The sequence below is a fragment of the Branchiostoma belcheri genome, unplaced genomic scaffold, assembly GCF_001625305.1.
Source record: "Branchiostoma belcheri isolate BF01 breed outbred unplaced genomic scaffold, Haploidv18h27 scaffold3, whole genome shotgun sequence".
Lineage (NCBI taxonomy): Eukaryota > Metazoa > Chordata > Leptocardii > Amphioxiformes > Branchiostomatidae > Branchiostoma > Branchiostoma belcheri.
The window spans coordinates 31,175-47,718 of NW_017803909.1; the positions used below are offsets into that span (position 1 = coordinate 31,175).

Sequence of the window (16,544 nt, forward strand, 5' to 3'; positions counted from 1 at the left end):
CTAATCATTTTGAGGTCTCATCAAGACCTACCCACCTACCAAGTATCAAGACAATCCATCAAGGCCTTCTCAAGTTATCGTGTTGACAGACACACACACACACACACACACACACACACACACACATACACGAACGCCCCTGAAAACATAACCTTCTTGGCGAAGGTAATAAGGAGATAGGTGTATTAAAAAACAGAATTTAAAAGGGTGAAATAACCTGAAAAGATAGCTTTTATACAAGCTCTCTATAAGTTTCATGGTGAGTCCCTAACATCTAAAAATGACGTAGGAATATACGAAACTTGTTAAGTCACATGGTAGTTTGTAGATGGGTCTCCTACCAGAGTTGAGATACCCTGTCTCTCTGGGTGGTACCTGAGAATCTGTAGGACAACAATACAGCAGATATGGGCGACTAACTTGATATCCCCGTTTGAATAACCTAAAAGAGGAATAGTGCTTCTCATGAATTTCTGGGTGCTGGGATAAGCCAGGTAAAGCTGCAGATGTTTTATACACAAATGTTATTGTGTAGCATTTCCCCTTCATTGTGAAGTACAATGTGTCACTAATTTGGACATTTTTGTGACACTATGGAAAGAAAATTTTACTAGAGAGCAAATTTTGTCATTTTGTAAGACAGCTATGCATGGAACATCTATGAGCCTACAATGATATTTGTAACCAGTCTCTGAGTTGACATAAAAATTGTTCTGGCAAAACTAGGGGAGGTTTTATTTTAGTTTATTAGTTTGGAAACTACCACTGGAAAAATACTTTATATCCTGCATATAATTATATGTAGCTACATTTTTCTACTTTTGATATTCGTTAGATAAGTATGATGATGTATTAAGGCAAAAACAACAAGATATCGAAATGACAGCCTGTTCATACAGTATAGTTACTACAGTACTTGGGAAAAGGTTTGCTGAAGAAGTTGGAGGAAGACCAACCTTATAAATAGTTCCCACCCCTCTCGTTAACAAAAGTGATCCAGTGGTGTTATTGTTATTGTTATGTTGATGAGAATCTTGATCAAAATGCATGAGAAGTGCCGCAGGTGAAGTGAGGGGGACTAGTGGGGCAGGGGCAGGGGCTTTACATGGAAATGAAGAGTTTGTGGGCTGATACCTGAACAATGGTCGGGTGTTAGCCAGGTTTAACAGGAACAATGGTGGGGATGGACTCATCAATTCAATATGTTTCCTCTACTTATCAAACACATCAGTTAAGTTCTGTATGCAGAAAAAAAGATTTTTCACAAATACCAGAGGGCTTTTTGTGTTGCATCCTCTCAACTTGCACAAGTCAAGTCTTACATGTAAAGAAGACATTCAAGGCTATGCCAATCTATATTCTTGGCTCTTGACTTATTTCTTTTTTGCCACTTAGTTTTTTTTCTGATTTTGACAACAAAAAAAAGATCACTGGTACCAATTCAGATTATGAATTAATCCCAAAATGCCAAAAAGTGAAGAAAGTCCTTGTCTTCCAAGTTATTACAGGTTTTCAACTTCACATAAATGCACATCACAAGTTCAAAGTTCATTGTTTGACATGTTAACCAGTCTGGTATTTTGACTTGAAACAATTAAGACAAAATGAAGAAGACTTCTATTAAGTTTACAAAGAAATACTAGAAACGGGAGAATGGAGGATTAACTCCTGATTATAAGCCATACTTTAGAAGTCAAATTCATACCAAAACAACACTGTGCCTTTGTTCACTTTCTTTCCACTGTCCTGGCGTTCAAAGAAAAATTTCGACAATCGGTATTCAAATCCCAAGAATCTCAAGTGCTTTGACTGTCAATATCGGGCTGGTGAAGCGCCGCGTTTGTTGCCATGGTAACCAAGCTGCGCTGGAAGTGGGGGTTCTTGTTGTTTTTGTGCTGCTAATGAGGGATAATGGTTTCAGGTATGAGGGTGGAGAGATACCATCTAACAAGGGTTACAAGTTAAACAGGTGGAAACATAAACATGTAGGGAATTATGTGCTCTGCCAAAATGCCCCCACTGCAAGGCCTCACCTTTGATATCTTAACCCTAGTCTGTCAGACCAGCAATACAAGTACAACTTGCCTGGATAGACTTGTTTTCTTTCTTGTGTTTTCTTAGGATGGAAACGTGTGTTTGTTACATGTTGAGGTGATCCATTGTGCTGCAATTACATTAAAACTCCACTGTATGGGAACATATTGTCATTGGACCTACACACTAGCTACAATAGGAACAAGTTGTATCATAGCAAAGACATAAATATGAATCATATATATATCTCCTTGATCACTGCAAAAATTGAAAACTGAAGAAGAAAGAGGAGAAAAAATGACATACAGATTAACATATGCAATTAGATTTGACCCAAAAAATTTCACCAACATTTTCACCTCAACAATACTCCTGTATGATCTCTTGGCAGGCAGACATAAGATCTTAAGAAGAGGCATGAATGGATTGTGTTCAAATCTTTGGCGTACAAAGGAATAAATCAACCAAAACTCCCATGCTATGTTGTACATGCTATGAAATGTCAAACTACCTGCGGCAATCTGCCCAAAATGAGGTGTCACCTAGAATAGATGCATGATTTTTAAAGCACTTAACTGTGATTTTCTCTGACAGTTGACGCAAAGGTTAATGCATTTTTACTGAAATGCTACACAGTGATTTCATTTTATTATCTAAATTTGGCAAGAAATACACAGACGAAACAAAAAGTGTCAGACTGCCCATCTGGACTTGAAGTGTCACTCCAGTGAGTGCAGGTGCATCCTGGGATACGGCGAGATTTTCCCGGATCAAGACACAGACACACGTGTACAAAAGCAGGTCCGTAAAGAACAATACAGCAGTAACCTGGGACCACCCGGTAACACAGCACAGCCTCACTGCTTAGTTCCACCTGTGGTACTGATCCTACCTCCTCTTTAACTCACCTTTCATGCAAATCAACTCATTAATGACAACAGGTGGGAGGGTAACTAGCTCTTTAGGCCAAGGACACACTGGTTTTTCTTTAATGATCATTCTGGCATACTCATTTTTACCTGAGCGAAGTGAGGAAAGTCGTGTTAAGTGCCTTTACCAATGGCACAAGGTTGGTGACTTGGCAGGATTTGAACGCGGAACCTCTGCGTTCTGAGCCAAATGCTCTATCATTATGCCACACTATTTCATTTAATCATTTTCATGTGGTATGTTCACATTAAAAACTACATTAATTTTGTAATATTGGTGCATTTTCAATTGCGTCATTTAAAATGCATCCATTGATGTTAGTCAATATATAGGAAAGAATTCAGTTTGTACTTTGTCTGTTCACAAGTGCAGCAAGATACTGTTATCATCTCCTAGAATTGTTACTGATTATAAGGCTTGTGGAAGGAAGTGGCTGTCAAAATCTCAGAATAGCCAAAATAATTTTCATTGATTTTGATAGTTGAAGCGGGAGTGCTGTGGTGTTCTCCTTGATTTGAAATTCTTTTGTAATGCATCTAGATTGGTGACAGCATTAGTTGAAATGAAGATTGAATACATGATTCAACATCTTGACTAGACCATTTCCATGGACAATTAAAGGAAATATTAACTACTGTCGCTTTATAGTTTATATGGAGTTAAAGATTACTGTGTCATCACCAAGATGGCATGCACTGGCTCATTTTTTAATGATTGCTCATGCATGGTCATTAAACCTTTCTGAATTTGTGGACATGAATTTTGGGTTATGTCAGATCATACTGAGCATAAAAGCACTTCACAAACCTTCAGTTCAGTTTTTATATTTTTCTTGGATAAAATCTGTTAAGCTCATACAGCCGACCTCCATGTAAGGAACCAGTGCACCTCAAGCCTGAAGGTCAAACGTGTAATCTGTTCCTCAGTCCTGTAACATGTGGAAGTGTAGTCAAGGTCAGTGGAATGATGGGAGTAAAGTCCTACAGGACGGAATAATTGAGAAAATGAATCCCCCCTCTCAGGCTGTAAAGCCTGGTGTGAGCCTAGAACATGTGGTTCAACACCAGGGGCTCTGTCAGGGATTACAGCTTCACTTGGTGGCAGTTGGATCGCTGAAGGGTTCAAGTTGGCTCAATCCAACTGCTGAGATGGAAATTACAATCAACACTTTTGGTATAGTTAATTAAAGTCAACATACTAGTAGGTTACTTGAAGGAACCAAGATTTGGAAAGAAAGAAATGATTTGTCAACATTGTCAAATAAAAGTTCTGTAACAAAGGGACTGCAATTTTTATAAGAAAAAAAGTCCTGGGTAAAAAATGTTCCGCTAGGAACAAAACAAAACATTGCAATTCAGCAGAAGTTCTGCTGAATTGCAATGTTTTGTTTTGTTCTGAAGTATCCAAAAAGTTGGTGACATCTTTTTCCAGCTCAAAAGTTTGTCACTTTTTTTCCTCTGAACAAATTATCTTCTGATTTCCTGGAGTCGTCTACTTATCCAACCTGCTGTATTCTGTGAACCAATTCAATTGTTCCAACCCTCTGACACAGGGTCAAGCCAACTTTCAAACTCCATCAAATCAGCTCCACAACCTGCACACAACGGCACAATTACTCCACATGCAAGACAACCTGTCTGCCTTCACCTACATCTTTAATTGAGACAAATCTCCCCCATGTGCAGGTGGGCACAGGGTGCCAGGGATACAACATCTAATCCTGCAGTGAAACTTGGTCAATTTACCAATTACCTGGGGGGCAGGCGCTCTATAAATTTTCTTTCCTGTCCCTAAATCGGAGCTATTATGTTGTCTTTAAGTCTGATTGCGATTCAGGAGTCAATTAAGAAGGGGAGGGGCAGTCGTCAATCACCTGAAATAAAATTCTTTACTAACACACACTGTATATAAAGAAGTGTTGGAGCAGAGCAGATTCCTCCTAAGCATTTCATTGTGGTTTTACCTGTGTTCCCATGCAGGTTTGTCTACTAATTCTACTACAATTTCTAGAGTTAAATTTTGCTCATCCATGACTCTTTCCTTCATTCTCTCTCTCTTTCTTTCCTCCTTTCCTTCCTTTTCATTTCCCTTCACTATACATGAATAAATCCCATACTTCCATCTTGTAGAGTTTAATAAGTCCTGAGTACATGATACACCAGTGCCCCGGGGTGCTGATATCCTGGTGGTTTCTGTCAGGTTTGATTCCGTCTCACAAGCTAAGCCTGCCACACAGAATGAGATTTACACTTTTAGCCTAACATGGCCTTCACTTTTAACCTTTAGCAAGTTAGGGGCTGACAGTTCTCACAGTGTTGTATGTGAGTATATTAGGTGGTACAAGGTACTACAAGGAATAGTATGGTGAGGACAATGCCTCCATGTACCTTACTAAGTATCACTTTAAAGTTACATTTGGAGATTTTGATGATCCTAAGACGGATGTTGGTCAAGATTTCTCAAACTTAAAACTTAAAGGGCGATTTAAGATTGTAGTTATTACTGTATATCATGACTATTGTTGGTACAGTGCCAAACTACAGAAATAAACTCATCCCAGTTATCTGAAAAGAAGTAAGGGTCATGTCAGAAATATTTTAAGATGGAAATGTAATAACTTGAAGCTCTTGTATTCTTACTTAGCTTTGGAAGTTTATAGTTGTGAAAGAACTAACTGTAATGTTGCCCCCTGCTGTTTCTTATTTGATGGTTTACAAATAAAATCCCAGTCCCCCTGGAGGACCACACAGGTGCAAAAACTACAAATTACTGATGAACACCAGACTTGACCTCTCCCTGCGCCTGCCCTCCCCCTCCCCCGGGTGGGCTTTGTTTTCACGCTGGGTGCAAACCTTCTGAGGGAATCCCCACAGATCCCTTGCAGGTGGGCAAAACCACAGGCTCTGATCACATACAGATCTCAGCTTGTCAACTGGAGGAAAGAGAGAAGTTCTTTGCCAGAAATACCCAATTCTTAGGTACTTATCACATGCTAAAAGGAAATGGTAGAGGATAAACAAGAAAACATCAATCAATTAATCAAGAATGTGTCAATATAAGGTGGAACAGGTAGCAATGCCTAGGTCAACTTGCTGTCAAAACCCATATTCACAGTGAGGGGTTATCAACAAAACCAACACCGTCATTGTCATAAATTCATCACTAGACAAGTAGCAGCACTCAACAAGCTACTGTAATTCCTGATTTTTTTATGGTACTTTTATGTTTGCAGTTTTGGTGCTCACTTATCATTACTGTAATTCTCTGACTTTATTTTTTCTGCACATGCGACCACCATGAACATATAGTTCTGTGAACACTTTCATTTTTCTCAGACCATGAACTTTTGCTATCGTGAACATAAAGTGAATTACAATATCATATTGATGACCAGATTACCTCAATTCAATAATCATTACTGGTATAAGTCTCTGGCCTTCCTGCAGCTGCCCTTGGTTATCAGATTAAGCTTTATATCCTTCAGTAGACATGCTTTATGAGTAATTTACATGAACTGTAGCTAAAATCATGAGTTTGGTCTTCTGTTGTACCAGTATATACAGTAGCTTGATTTCATGAGAAGAATGTGATTCCACATATTTCCCCTCCTAGCTGATGAGAAGGACAGGCCTGGATTCCAGGTTAATCCAAATGAAATGAGATCTTAGTCTTGTCAGGTCTGTGAAGCCTGTGGCTTCCTCCTGCAGGTGTGACCTACTAACACTGGGGCTCAGGAGACTGCACTGCAATTTTCTAACCACTGAAAGGTATTCTGACACATATCAAAGATGTCAAAACTTGGCAGGGATTTTGTTTCATTCACACATGATAATCTGGGTAGGAGATGTTCAACATGCTTCGGCTTGAGAAATCAAAAGGGTTTCTTGACCTCTTATAAGGACACACTTAATAGTCTGTCCTTCCTTCCTTCCGTCAGTCTGCCCTTCTGTCCATCCATCCACTCACTAAGTTGTTCTTTCATATTCTTCTCCATGAAAAACATCTAGCTATACACCAGTTAGTGGAAAAGGTGCTTTGTTATCAGAAAATGCTTGTGTTTTGTGACTTTTTGATGTTTTTAGGCAATCATTGCATCTTCTTTCATTGACAACCCATCTTGAAGCACTTTATCTGACAGACAGTGTAAGGGAATTCAACACTGCTATCTGGGCCATCCCTACATGTATCTGCTGGTCCAATCAGAATGCCTGACACTTCCAACCCAAGGAACAAGCCCTCTGCTTGTTTGTGCAGCTCAGGAGAAGCTATCTAACCCTGTGGACAAATAAATGTCTGCTAGCAGGTCAGTGTTATTACAGACACTTGAGATATTGGCCTGTTTGTGCCAATTAGTACTAGACATACAAATATGGGAGCTGGGGTGGGTGGGTGAATCAATGTTCTCCCATCATTCCCACCATCATCAATCAGAAAGTATCAAAAGAACTGGATCCATCAAAGAATCTTAGCGCATTCTTAGGTATCACTGCCATCATTATCATAATCAATATCACCAATGTATGCTGATGATGTAGCTGATAGAGACTTTCATCCATCAGTGACAACTTGGACAGCTAGCCTCTATCAGGCTTCAGAAGAAGCTGGAAAGACTGGAAATTGACCAGATATTGACTGATAACGTACCAGGGGATTTGGTCTGCTAAATAAAGTATTTGCTACCTTGGTTGCTGCAGATGTACTCCCTTAGCGCACCAACTCCCCTGGCATGTTATCTGTCTACATTGTGTATTTGGCCAATTTCTACTCTTTCCAGCCGCTTCCCCAAAGCCTGGTAGAGGCTAGTAGTAAGCACCTGTGGACCTTATCATGCTCTACAGCTGGTGATGGGGAGGGGCTGGTATTTACTGTGTTTACATCCAGCAGCCACTACTTTCCTGGTCTGGGATGGGACAAGATAAACAGAAGGAATTTCCCATGGAGAGGAACATCTGGGACTGCTGTATGTCCCACAAGGGCATGAGAAACTCTTTATATCAAGTTAGAATACCACATGGGGATGGGATGCAAGAATGACAGATGGAAAGAGACACCAGCAGAAAAATATAGAAACTTCATCAGAACAGTATGGATCAGTCAGGCTTTTGAATAATTTCACAGCCTTCTGGATGTAGAATCAGAAAAAAGAACAAATTTGCATTTAACTGAAATTGTACCAGGGCTCTAGCCAGTACCCATTTTACCCCTGGAACTTTGTGGCATATGATGGACAAAATCAACAAAAATTTGCCACACCAACAACCACCCTCAACCCCAAGATTTGCCTCTCAAAATACATGTAAGTGAAGTTGCAAATGAAACCAAGGAGGTTATGTATTTAGCCTCCTTGGTGAAACCAATAAATTTTATCTAGATGAAAAAAAGTAAATTCTGACACACAATAGCAAACTCCCCAACATCCACCTGTCAATCATCATCTCCCGGTGCTGATAAGGAGGGGCCTGGTCAATGTTTACATACAAATCACCACTTTTCAACCAAACTGACAGGAAATCTAAATATTGACAAGCTCCATTTGTCTCCATGAGGAGAGGAGTCCCCAGGGACTGATGGGAAGACTTCTGCTGAAACACTTCCAGTGAAAGCAGGGTGGGAAACTTTCACACATTTGTTTGTGGAGAGTTCTTGGACGTAAACAAAGGTGACCACCTGTAATAGTAATGCTTTTGCCACATGTACTTACTTAAGCTTCATCATAGCTGACAAGGCACTAGACAAAAGTCATTCTCATTGACAGATGAAGACTGGTACATGTATGATGTGCAAACAAGTGGTTGGGTCCTGCAATACTTACCATTGATCAAGTTATACATCAATGCTATATTAGCCTATCTTGGTGGGCAGTTTGGATTATTTTACTCAAAGTTGCTGTCCAAAAATGTTTATCATTTCTTTTGCTATTTTTCAGACCTTAAGAAACCAAAACTTACTGTTGATCAGAATAAAGGCACAAACAAAATAAGGAAAACTTTTCGAAAACTAAAAGTCATGCTGAACAACAGAAATGTGCACCAAATGTAAATCTTGTGATAGAAGTTACTTTTGAATGGTCTAGGACTAGGATGGCCACAAGCTGCCTTGAAGACAGTATTCTCTGGGAGATGTCACCTGCAAGAGTCATCAGTGATAGGAGAGACATGTGTGTGACATCGTGTTAGTATGAGTCACCACTTTTTCTCATATTAACCAGTAAACAGTGGGACATGGAACATAAACATCGACCACAACCACATGACTCTGATTATAGTCTATTTAGAATGACTCTTCCTCCAAGTGCACAGGAGACCACCCTCTAAGAAAGAGTGGGCTATGGATCATCATTTCTTTCACAGCTGTAACTTTTGGTGACACCTCTTACATGTATGTGCTGCTACAATACAGTATAGAAGACATAACATAAACATTACAAGTTGATCATCAAGTTTACTGAGTGAGAGTACTGTACTCACCACTTCTGTGGGCCTGTAGTACTTCTGGGACACCCTGACTCGCACAGTGCCAGTTGCCTTGTCCTTCCCAACCTCCTTCAGTCCCTTACCCTCCCAGCTGAAGAAAATAAAGGAAAGAAAAAGGTTAACATTGCTTCATCTCTTTTTCATCAGTCCATATTGTGCTGAAGACAACCTGTTCACAAAGGTTTCCAAGGGGGTTACAAAACAATTCTGTAATTTATGTAATTTGTTACTGTTTGTTTTGCAACTTAAGCATCAAATTTCTTTGGCTTTCTTCAGTGCACTGAGAGTTTACATTTCCACCCTTGTTCAAGGACAGGAGCTTGTTATTAATCAATGGAGATTCAAAAAATCGTCTGTAATTCACTTATGTTCGGGGTAGCAAAAGTTTGTGGTCTGAAAAAAATGGACATGTTTGTGAAACTATATGTTCGCAGTGTCGGGAGGTGCAGAAGAAAGATAGTTGGTGAATTATTTGTTCATGATAATGATAAGTTCGCAGTGCAGCACTGACTGCAAAGATTGTGAACATAAAAGTACCATGAAAGATCGAGAATTACTGGTACAGTACATGTACTTGAACTTGGAGATAGTGGTTAGGAAAGTGTGCAACAAGCCATACTCAGGAAACCTATCACATGAGAAGGGTGTTTCTTCTATTTAAAACCACCCCACATGGCCCTGTACTAGACTGGTCCTCCACATACTACTGCTGGTTTCCAGCTTGGGCACCTCTGCAAAAGTTTCCCGTTCTATGGGTCAGGAGAGAAGAAAGGTGCCCTCGCATGGTGGAGTGAGCAAAACTTCCTGGACACAGATGCAGGGGTGGGAAACGACTCTTTACTTCTACACATGTACATCTACAGAGCCCTGCTCCTCACATTTACAGCACCGGCCCACCAACATGGCTCATGGTTCAGCTGAGAAGAAAGTCGGCAGAAAACCCTGTCCATTTGTTCCCTCTGGAAGAACATGTTTCTCGTAAAACTCTGGTCGAAATCTGGTTTTGTTGCTGATTTTGTTTGTACAACAAGAGCATAGCTAGCACTGCAGGAGTATTTTTACACTAACCCTAATCTAGGGTTACGCTAACCCTAATTTAGAGTTATGCTATCCCTAATTTAGGGTTATGCTAATGGCAATGTTGCAACAGTAAAGACACAAAATTTGTCCCAAACTTATTGATCATGTTGTTTTTAGCCCATCATTTCCTACCAACTTTTGTTACATAGGGCATATGTAACTTTTGACTAACTTGCTGTAAGTTACAATGTAGAAATGGTTTCTAATAACCGAATTCCTCCAAACCTGTAGGTGTTGAGACTTATTTACTGTCCTATCACCATGTAGGAGAGAAATAAGTGCCTAGAGAGGCCTGTGTGTCACAGTGAACTGTAAACATGCCTGGAATTTATGTCCCACCCAGCTACAAGCCCAATCACTTCAGATATCTTGATTAAGTTCTGCTGCTAGTGATCATGCTGACCCTGTCTCATTGATGTAAGACAGCCAGTGGTTGGCTCTCCACCTGACGAGGCTGTGGAAAGGGTTTCTCAAATCTGTTATTTAGAAAAAACTACAGAACATTTTATCTGAAGTGAACAATTATTTTCAAAAGTGAGTGGAAATTGCATCATTTGTGAAACAATTCCAAAACCACATGTTGACTTTTTGCAACAGTTGAAACTTTGATGAAACCCCTTCACACCCTCTGTGTAAGATGCTTGTTGGTACAAAATTTGATCCTCTCCACATATGAAGACTGGCCTTAAATCTTGGACAGGACCCACCCAACTTGTCAACACCTTTGATGGACTGGAAACCCACACCTTTGTTTTCAAGATGTCCTTGTAAAGTATGGAACATATTAAAATCATATTGTTAGTTTGATTCTCGCTGAATAGAAATAGCAAAGTTCCAACATTTATTTCCAAAACATACTGTACTTGAGAGAATGTTGCAATGGTTTATCATCATCGATTCCACATTTTATCACAACCTTCTGTATTCTTTACACTTTTTTTGTTTACCTTAACTACTTGTCTTTAAAACCTGTTTCCACTTAATTATTTGTATAATGAAAATACATTTTCCTTTCTTCAATTGTATCAACATAACTTCCTTGATTCTACTGACCAGGTGTAGAGATACAATTAAAGAAATTTTATATTCCCCATGTCATATATGTATCACTATCAGTCATGAACCAGTCAAAATTTGTAAATCGTTTTCTGGACGAAAACCATCTGTCTTTCACCATGACAAAATACTGGGCATGTATTCATACAGGCTGTGGCAGCTTTCCACACCTGACAAGTTATCTTTCTGAACCCTGTAACTCACACCCTCCCCCTGTCCCTAGTGTAACACTCCCACCTGTGCAATAATAAGGTTATGACAGAACTCAGCTCAGAGTTTACAGATGGAGGAACTCTCCATGTGGCAACATAACCTTACCAAATTTCATAGAAATATACAATATATCTGAATGCCAGTTTGATGTATATGGTAGGTGTTTTTTCCCTAACTGTACACATGGCTGTAATACCCATCAAAACTGCACTGTGTGTGTGTTCAAATGGTCTATCCTCTTTCCATGTCTAAACTAAACATTTTCACAGAAAGCTGAAGTGTTTTCATACTTATGCCCACACACACGAGCAAACAGGGGCACTGTGCCTCAGGTCTACAGTGTGGGAGAAGGGCAGGACCTCAGAATGGGAGGTCTTTTTAATATCTCTGTGGTTGTGCTTCAAGTGGTGGACCAGAGGTTCTGGGATCGATTCCTGCTTTAGATAATTATGTAGTTTATAACTTCATGTGGCAAATCCTGAGGCTTGTCACTCAAAACAGTTTTTTTATAAACAATAAAACATATAAGAAATTCATAGCACCTTTCTGAACAAAAAGTGGTGGAAGAATCTATTTACATGAATGTGAGTTGGCAAAATTTCACAATTACCTCTAGAGAAGCAGTATACTAATCTCCATTGTACGAAATAAATACAGTGGGCAATGATAACATCCCAACTTTCAGTTACAAACTACATTGAAATCATTATAGTTCAATACATACGCAGTTGAGTTGAAGTTTATCAAAAAAGGAACTCGTAGGCCTGAGTTGCTTGAATTGCATCCTGATACTATACAAAAATATTACTAAACTTATATATCTAGCAGGATCCCCGTGTCCATTTTTGGTCAAGTGTGTCCCTAATTCACAGGGAACACTGAACCACAGAGAGGTCTACCTTACTACAACTCAACATCAAACAAGCTCAGGTTCACCCCAGAATAGCCGTAGGTATGACAAACGATATTCCTGCACTTCCAACAATCTTCAGCTAAACACCAGGTTAATTGAAGGCTTCCGGGATAATTACTCAACAACTGTTGTGTAACCAGAGGTGGAATGGAATTTCTAGGATATGACATCAACCCTGCTATTGGACACCCTATTTAAAAATATCCTGGCCTTTCCACCTGAGGTTTATACTTCCGACCTCGACTCAAAACACATCTTTACAGAGTCAGTGATGCTGTGGGGAACAGGAATGGGGGCAATGTTGGAGGAAGAATGCAGATTGCTATCACATGTTTCATTGTCTACAATCTTACAGAGGGATCTGTGTAAAACCACCAGAGAACATTTTTCCACTGAGCAACGTCACTCTGGAACACCCTTTTCCACTAACGTTCTCACCTCCGCCATAGCTGTCTCCATTGAAAGGAAGCTCTGGGACTGTCTGGGCGACCTTTACATCTGTACACACTGACCCTGACTTGTCCACATAGACTCAGAAATAGATTCCATCATAGATTTAGTTATTTTTATACAACGTTACATACTAGCACTTTCAGTCATACTTACATAATGTCCACTCCGATGTGCTTGAAGGAGGCGACCACAAACTCCCTGACACTGTGCACTGTGCCCGTGCTGATAACAAAGTCTTCTGGCACCTGGTGCTGAAGCATCATCCACATGGCCTGGGGAGGGATAGAAAGAAAAAACATGAAACACAGTCTGGAGAGAGAACAAGTCAGACCATTCACGATACGTTGTACTGCAGATATATCAGTCATGTAGTAAAGGATTGGGAAAAATTTGAACTTTGAATGAGGACATCAAATGATAACAAGGGAAGTCTGGATTTTCCTGATTATTTCATACTTGAAGCATTTGAAATAGCCCCATAACAAGCTCCATGACACATCTCTTTATTTTTGGGGTACCTTTCCAACGACTGTTGACTGTGCACTATTGTTCATCTACTGTTGATTACTGTTTCTTCTCTCAAGGTCATATGGAGACATATTGAGACATAACTGCATACTTTACTGACTACTGGTACATGTATGTTCATTGCTACATGGCATCAGGTGTGTGGAAGTGTCCTGCTTTGACATTTTACCCCTTATACAATGATACTACATGTACCGGCACTTGTGTCAGTGTTACACTGTCAGGCCTTGACTGTGGAATCACAAGTCAGGAGGTCAAACAACTGTTATAGAGGGAACAGGATGCGACCCAAACATTCATGATAGAGATGGGGAAGTGCCAGGCCATGGGCCAATGGCAAGCATGTGTACTTCCGCCAGATGTCAGCAGGACATGTTGCCATGGCAACCATAACTATAAACAAGCTAGGAACTGCGGTATGCTACCAACACATGGGTCTTCTCAAACATCTAGTTCTAGACACTCAGATATTGGTCCCTGTTTGATTTTCACCCAAAAGAAGTTATCAACTTCCTTCATAAAAAGAAGACATGTGAAACACCTCCTTAACTTTATCTCCTTAACTTTGACATTTGTGACAAGACCTTAAGGTCCCGACATATGAATATAGGAGATAAACACATTAAATAGTTTTACAATCTAGATCAAGGTCATTGAAACATCATCCCCCCCTCCTCCCCCTCAGAGAGAGTTCTGGAGGACTGATCAGTCTGTTACCATGGTTACCAGTAGAGGGTGTGGCCCATGTTGGGTGTTCCTGCCCTTGTAAACCCACCTTGTTGAAGTTCACCTACACCCACCAGACTTAAGGGAGCAATTTGTCGGCTGAAATTAGAGCAGGGTCTAAGGAGAATGCCATCCCAGAAATGCTTCCAACCTAGGTCTGGTGTTTTGTCTCTTTGTGAACTTGTTTTGAACAATCTAAGGCATCTGATGACAGCTTGTTGGGTAGAGGGTTGGACTCCAACGCTGTAGGAGACGTTTTGTAGCACGTGACCCGGGGTCAAACGTTTCAACTTGAACAGTTGACATGGCAGCTCTGTGGTGATGTCTGTCAGCTGGCCCGGCTGTCTCCCAGGCTGCCCATTGGATTTGGGTCATTTCAAATCTACCAACCATCTCTCTCTGTGGTGTTAGGAGTGTGCCGAGTGATGAGACAAAACTGTTTGCTATCCTAGAAATTTGCAAAAGCATGATGTGGCAACTTGTCTACTGCATCATTTGGAGAACAGGGAAGGAAGGTTTGCAGAAATGCTGAGGAAAAAGACTTCTGGTCTTCACCTTAAGGAAAAATACTTCTAGTATTTATATCTTGGTGAAGTGATGGCTTTGAGAGCTCATTAAGCTACATTACCATGAGAGGAATTTCACTTTCCATCTGACACCTGCATGTAACGTTAGGTAGAGGTTCTCTAGCTGATGCAGCTAATACCAGGACCATTCTCCTCTGCACGGTAACCTCTCTGGGCAGATGTAAGCCATCAGACAGGCTGACTTCCTGACATGGGGATGTAGACCTTCTACTGCTGATAGCAGCGGCATGGCTCAGCCTGGATCCCTGACACATGCACAGATATACAGGAACTGCTACATGGCCGGCCAAACTGCCCTGTATATCTCCTACCTCCCCTCTACCACCCTGATGTGAAAGGGCAAAAGGGTCAGGGTTATCCTGGTAACAAATGGTAGCTTTAAAAAAAATCTTTATGAACTATACTCACTAATCTTCGTTGGAATTCCTTAAAAAAACATTAATTGATTTCCTCTAGAAAAATTCAAACTACGAAACTGCAATCTGTCCATATCTATACTTTTTCAGTTATTCTTCAGTTCCTGTCATCCATAACTACTGAAGAAAGTGTATTTCTCCATGTTGCTGTCTTCTAGTTGGTTCGAGTTCTAGTTGGNTTCTCTGGGAGATGTCACCTGCAAGAGTCATCAGTGATAGGAGAGACATGTGTGTGACATCGTGTTAGTATGAGTCACCACTTTTTCTCATATTAACCAGTAAACAGTGGGACATGGAACATAAACATCGACCACAACCACATGACTCTGATTATAGTCTATTTAGAATGACTCTTCCTCCAAGTGCACAGGAGACCACCCTCTAAGAAAGAGTGGGCTATGGATCATCATTTCTTTCACAGCTGTAACTTTTGGTGACACCTCTTACATGTATGTGCTGCTACAATACAGTATAGAAGACATAACATAAACATTACAAGTTGATCATCAAGTTTTACTGAGTGAGAGTACTGTACTCACCACTTCTGTGGGCCTGTAGTACTTCCGGGACACCCTGACTCGCACAGTGCCGGTTGCCTTGTCCTTCCCAACCTCCTTCAGTCCCTTACCCTCCCAGCTGAAGAAAATAAAGGAAAGAAAAAGGTTAACATTGACTTCATCTCTTTTTCATCAATCCATATTGTGATGAAGACAACCTGTACACAAGGTTCCCCAAAGGGGTTACAAAACAATTACTGCGATTTATGTAATTTGTTTGTTTGTTTTGTGACTTAAGCATCAAATTTCTTTTCGCTTTCTTTAGAGCACTGAGAGTTTACTTTTCAACCCTTGTTCAAGGACAGGAGCTGGTTATTAATGTATGGAGAATTTAAAAAATCTTCATCTACATGTACTGTAATTCACTTTATGTTTGTGGTAGCAAAAGTTAGCGGTCTGAGAAAAAAGGACATATTCATGAAACTATATGTTCGCAGTATCGGGAGGTGCAGAAAAAAGAAAGTTGGCTAATTATTTGTTCATGATAATGATACGTTTAAGGTACAGCACTGACCGCAGAACTGCAAACATGAAAGTACTATGAAAAATCGAGAATTACCAGTACAGCACTTGAACTT

General features: G+C 40.2%; 1 protein-coding gene across 3 annotated transcripts in view; it reads right to left on the minus strand.

The window, feature by feature from the left end:
* LOC109473969 (GDP-mannose 4,6 dehydratase-like) overlaps positions 1-16,544 on the minus strand; it is a 43,746-nt gene that overhangs the window by 12,426 nt on the left and 14,776 nt on the right. For 2 of the 3 annotated variants that reach the window (XM_019774160.1, XM_019774159.1), the window contains exons 9-10: positions 13,306-13,424; positions 9,432-9,528 (exon numbers count right to left, since the gene is read on the minus strand). In XM_019774160.1, coding sequence (XP_019629719.1) covers positions 9,432-9,528; positions 13,306-13,424 — 216 coding nt within the window. Of the gene's footprint in view, positions 1-9,431; positions 9,529-13,305; positions 13,425-15,947; positions 16,046-16,544 lie in introns of those variants that run through there. The other variant, XM_019774161.1, reaches the window with a different exon arrangement.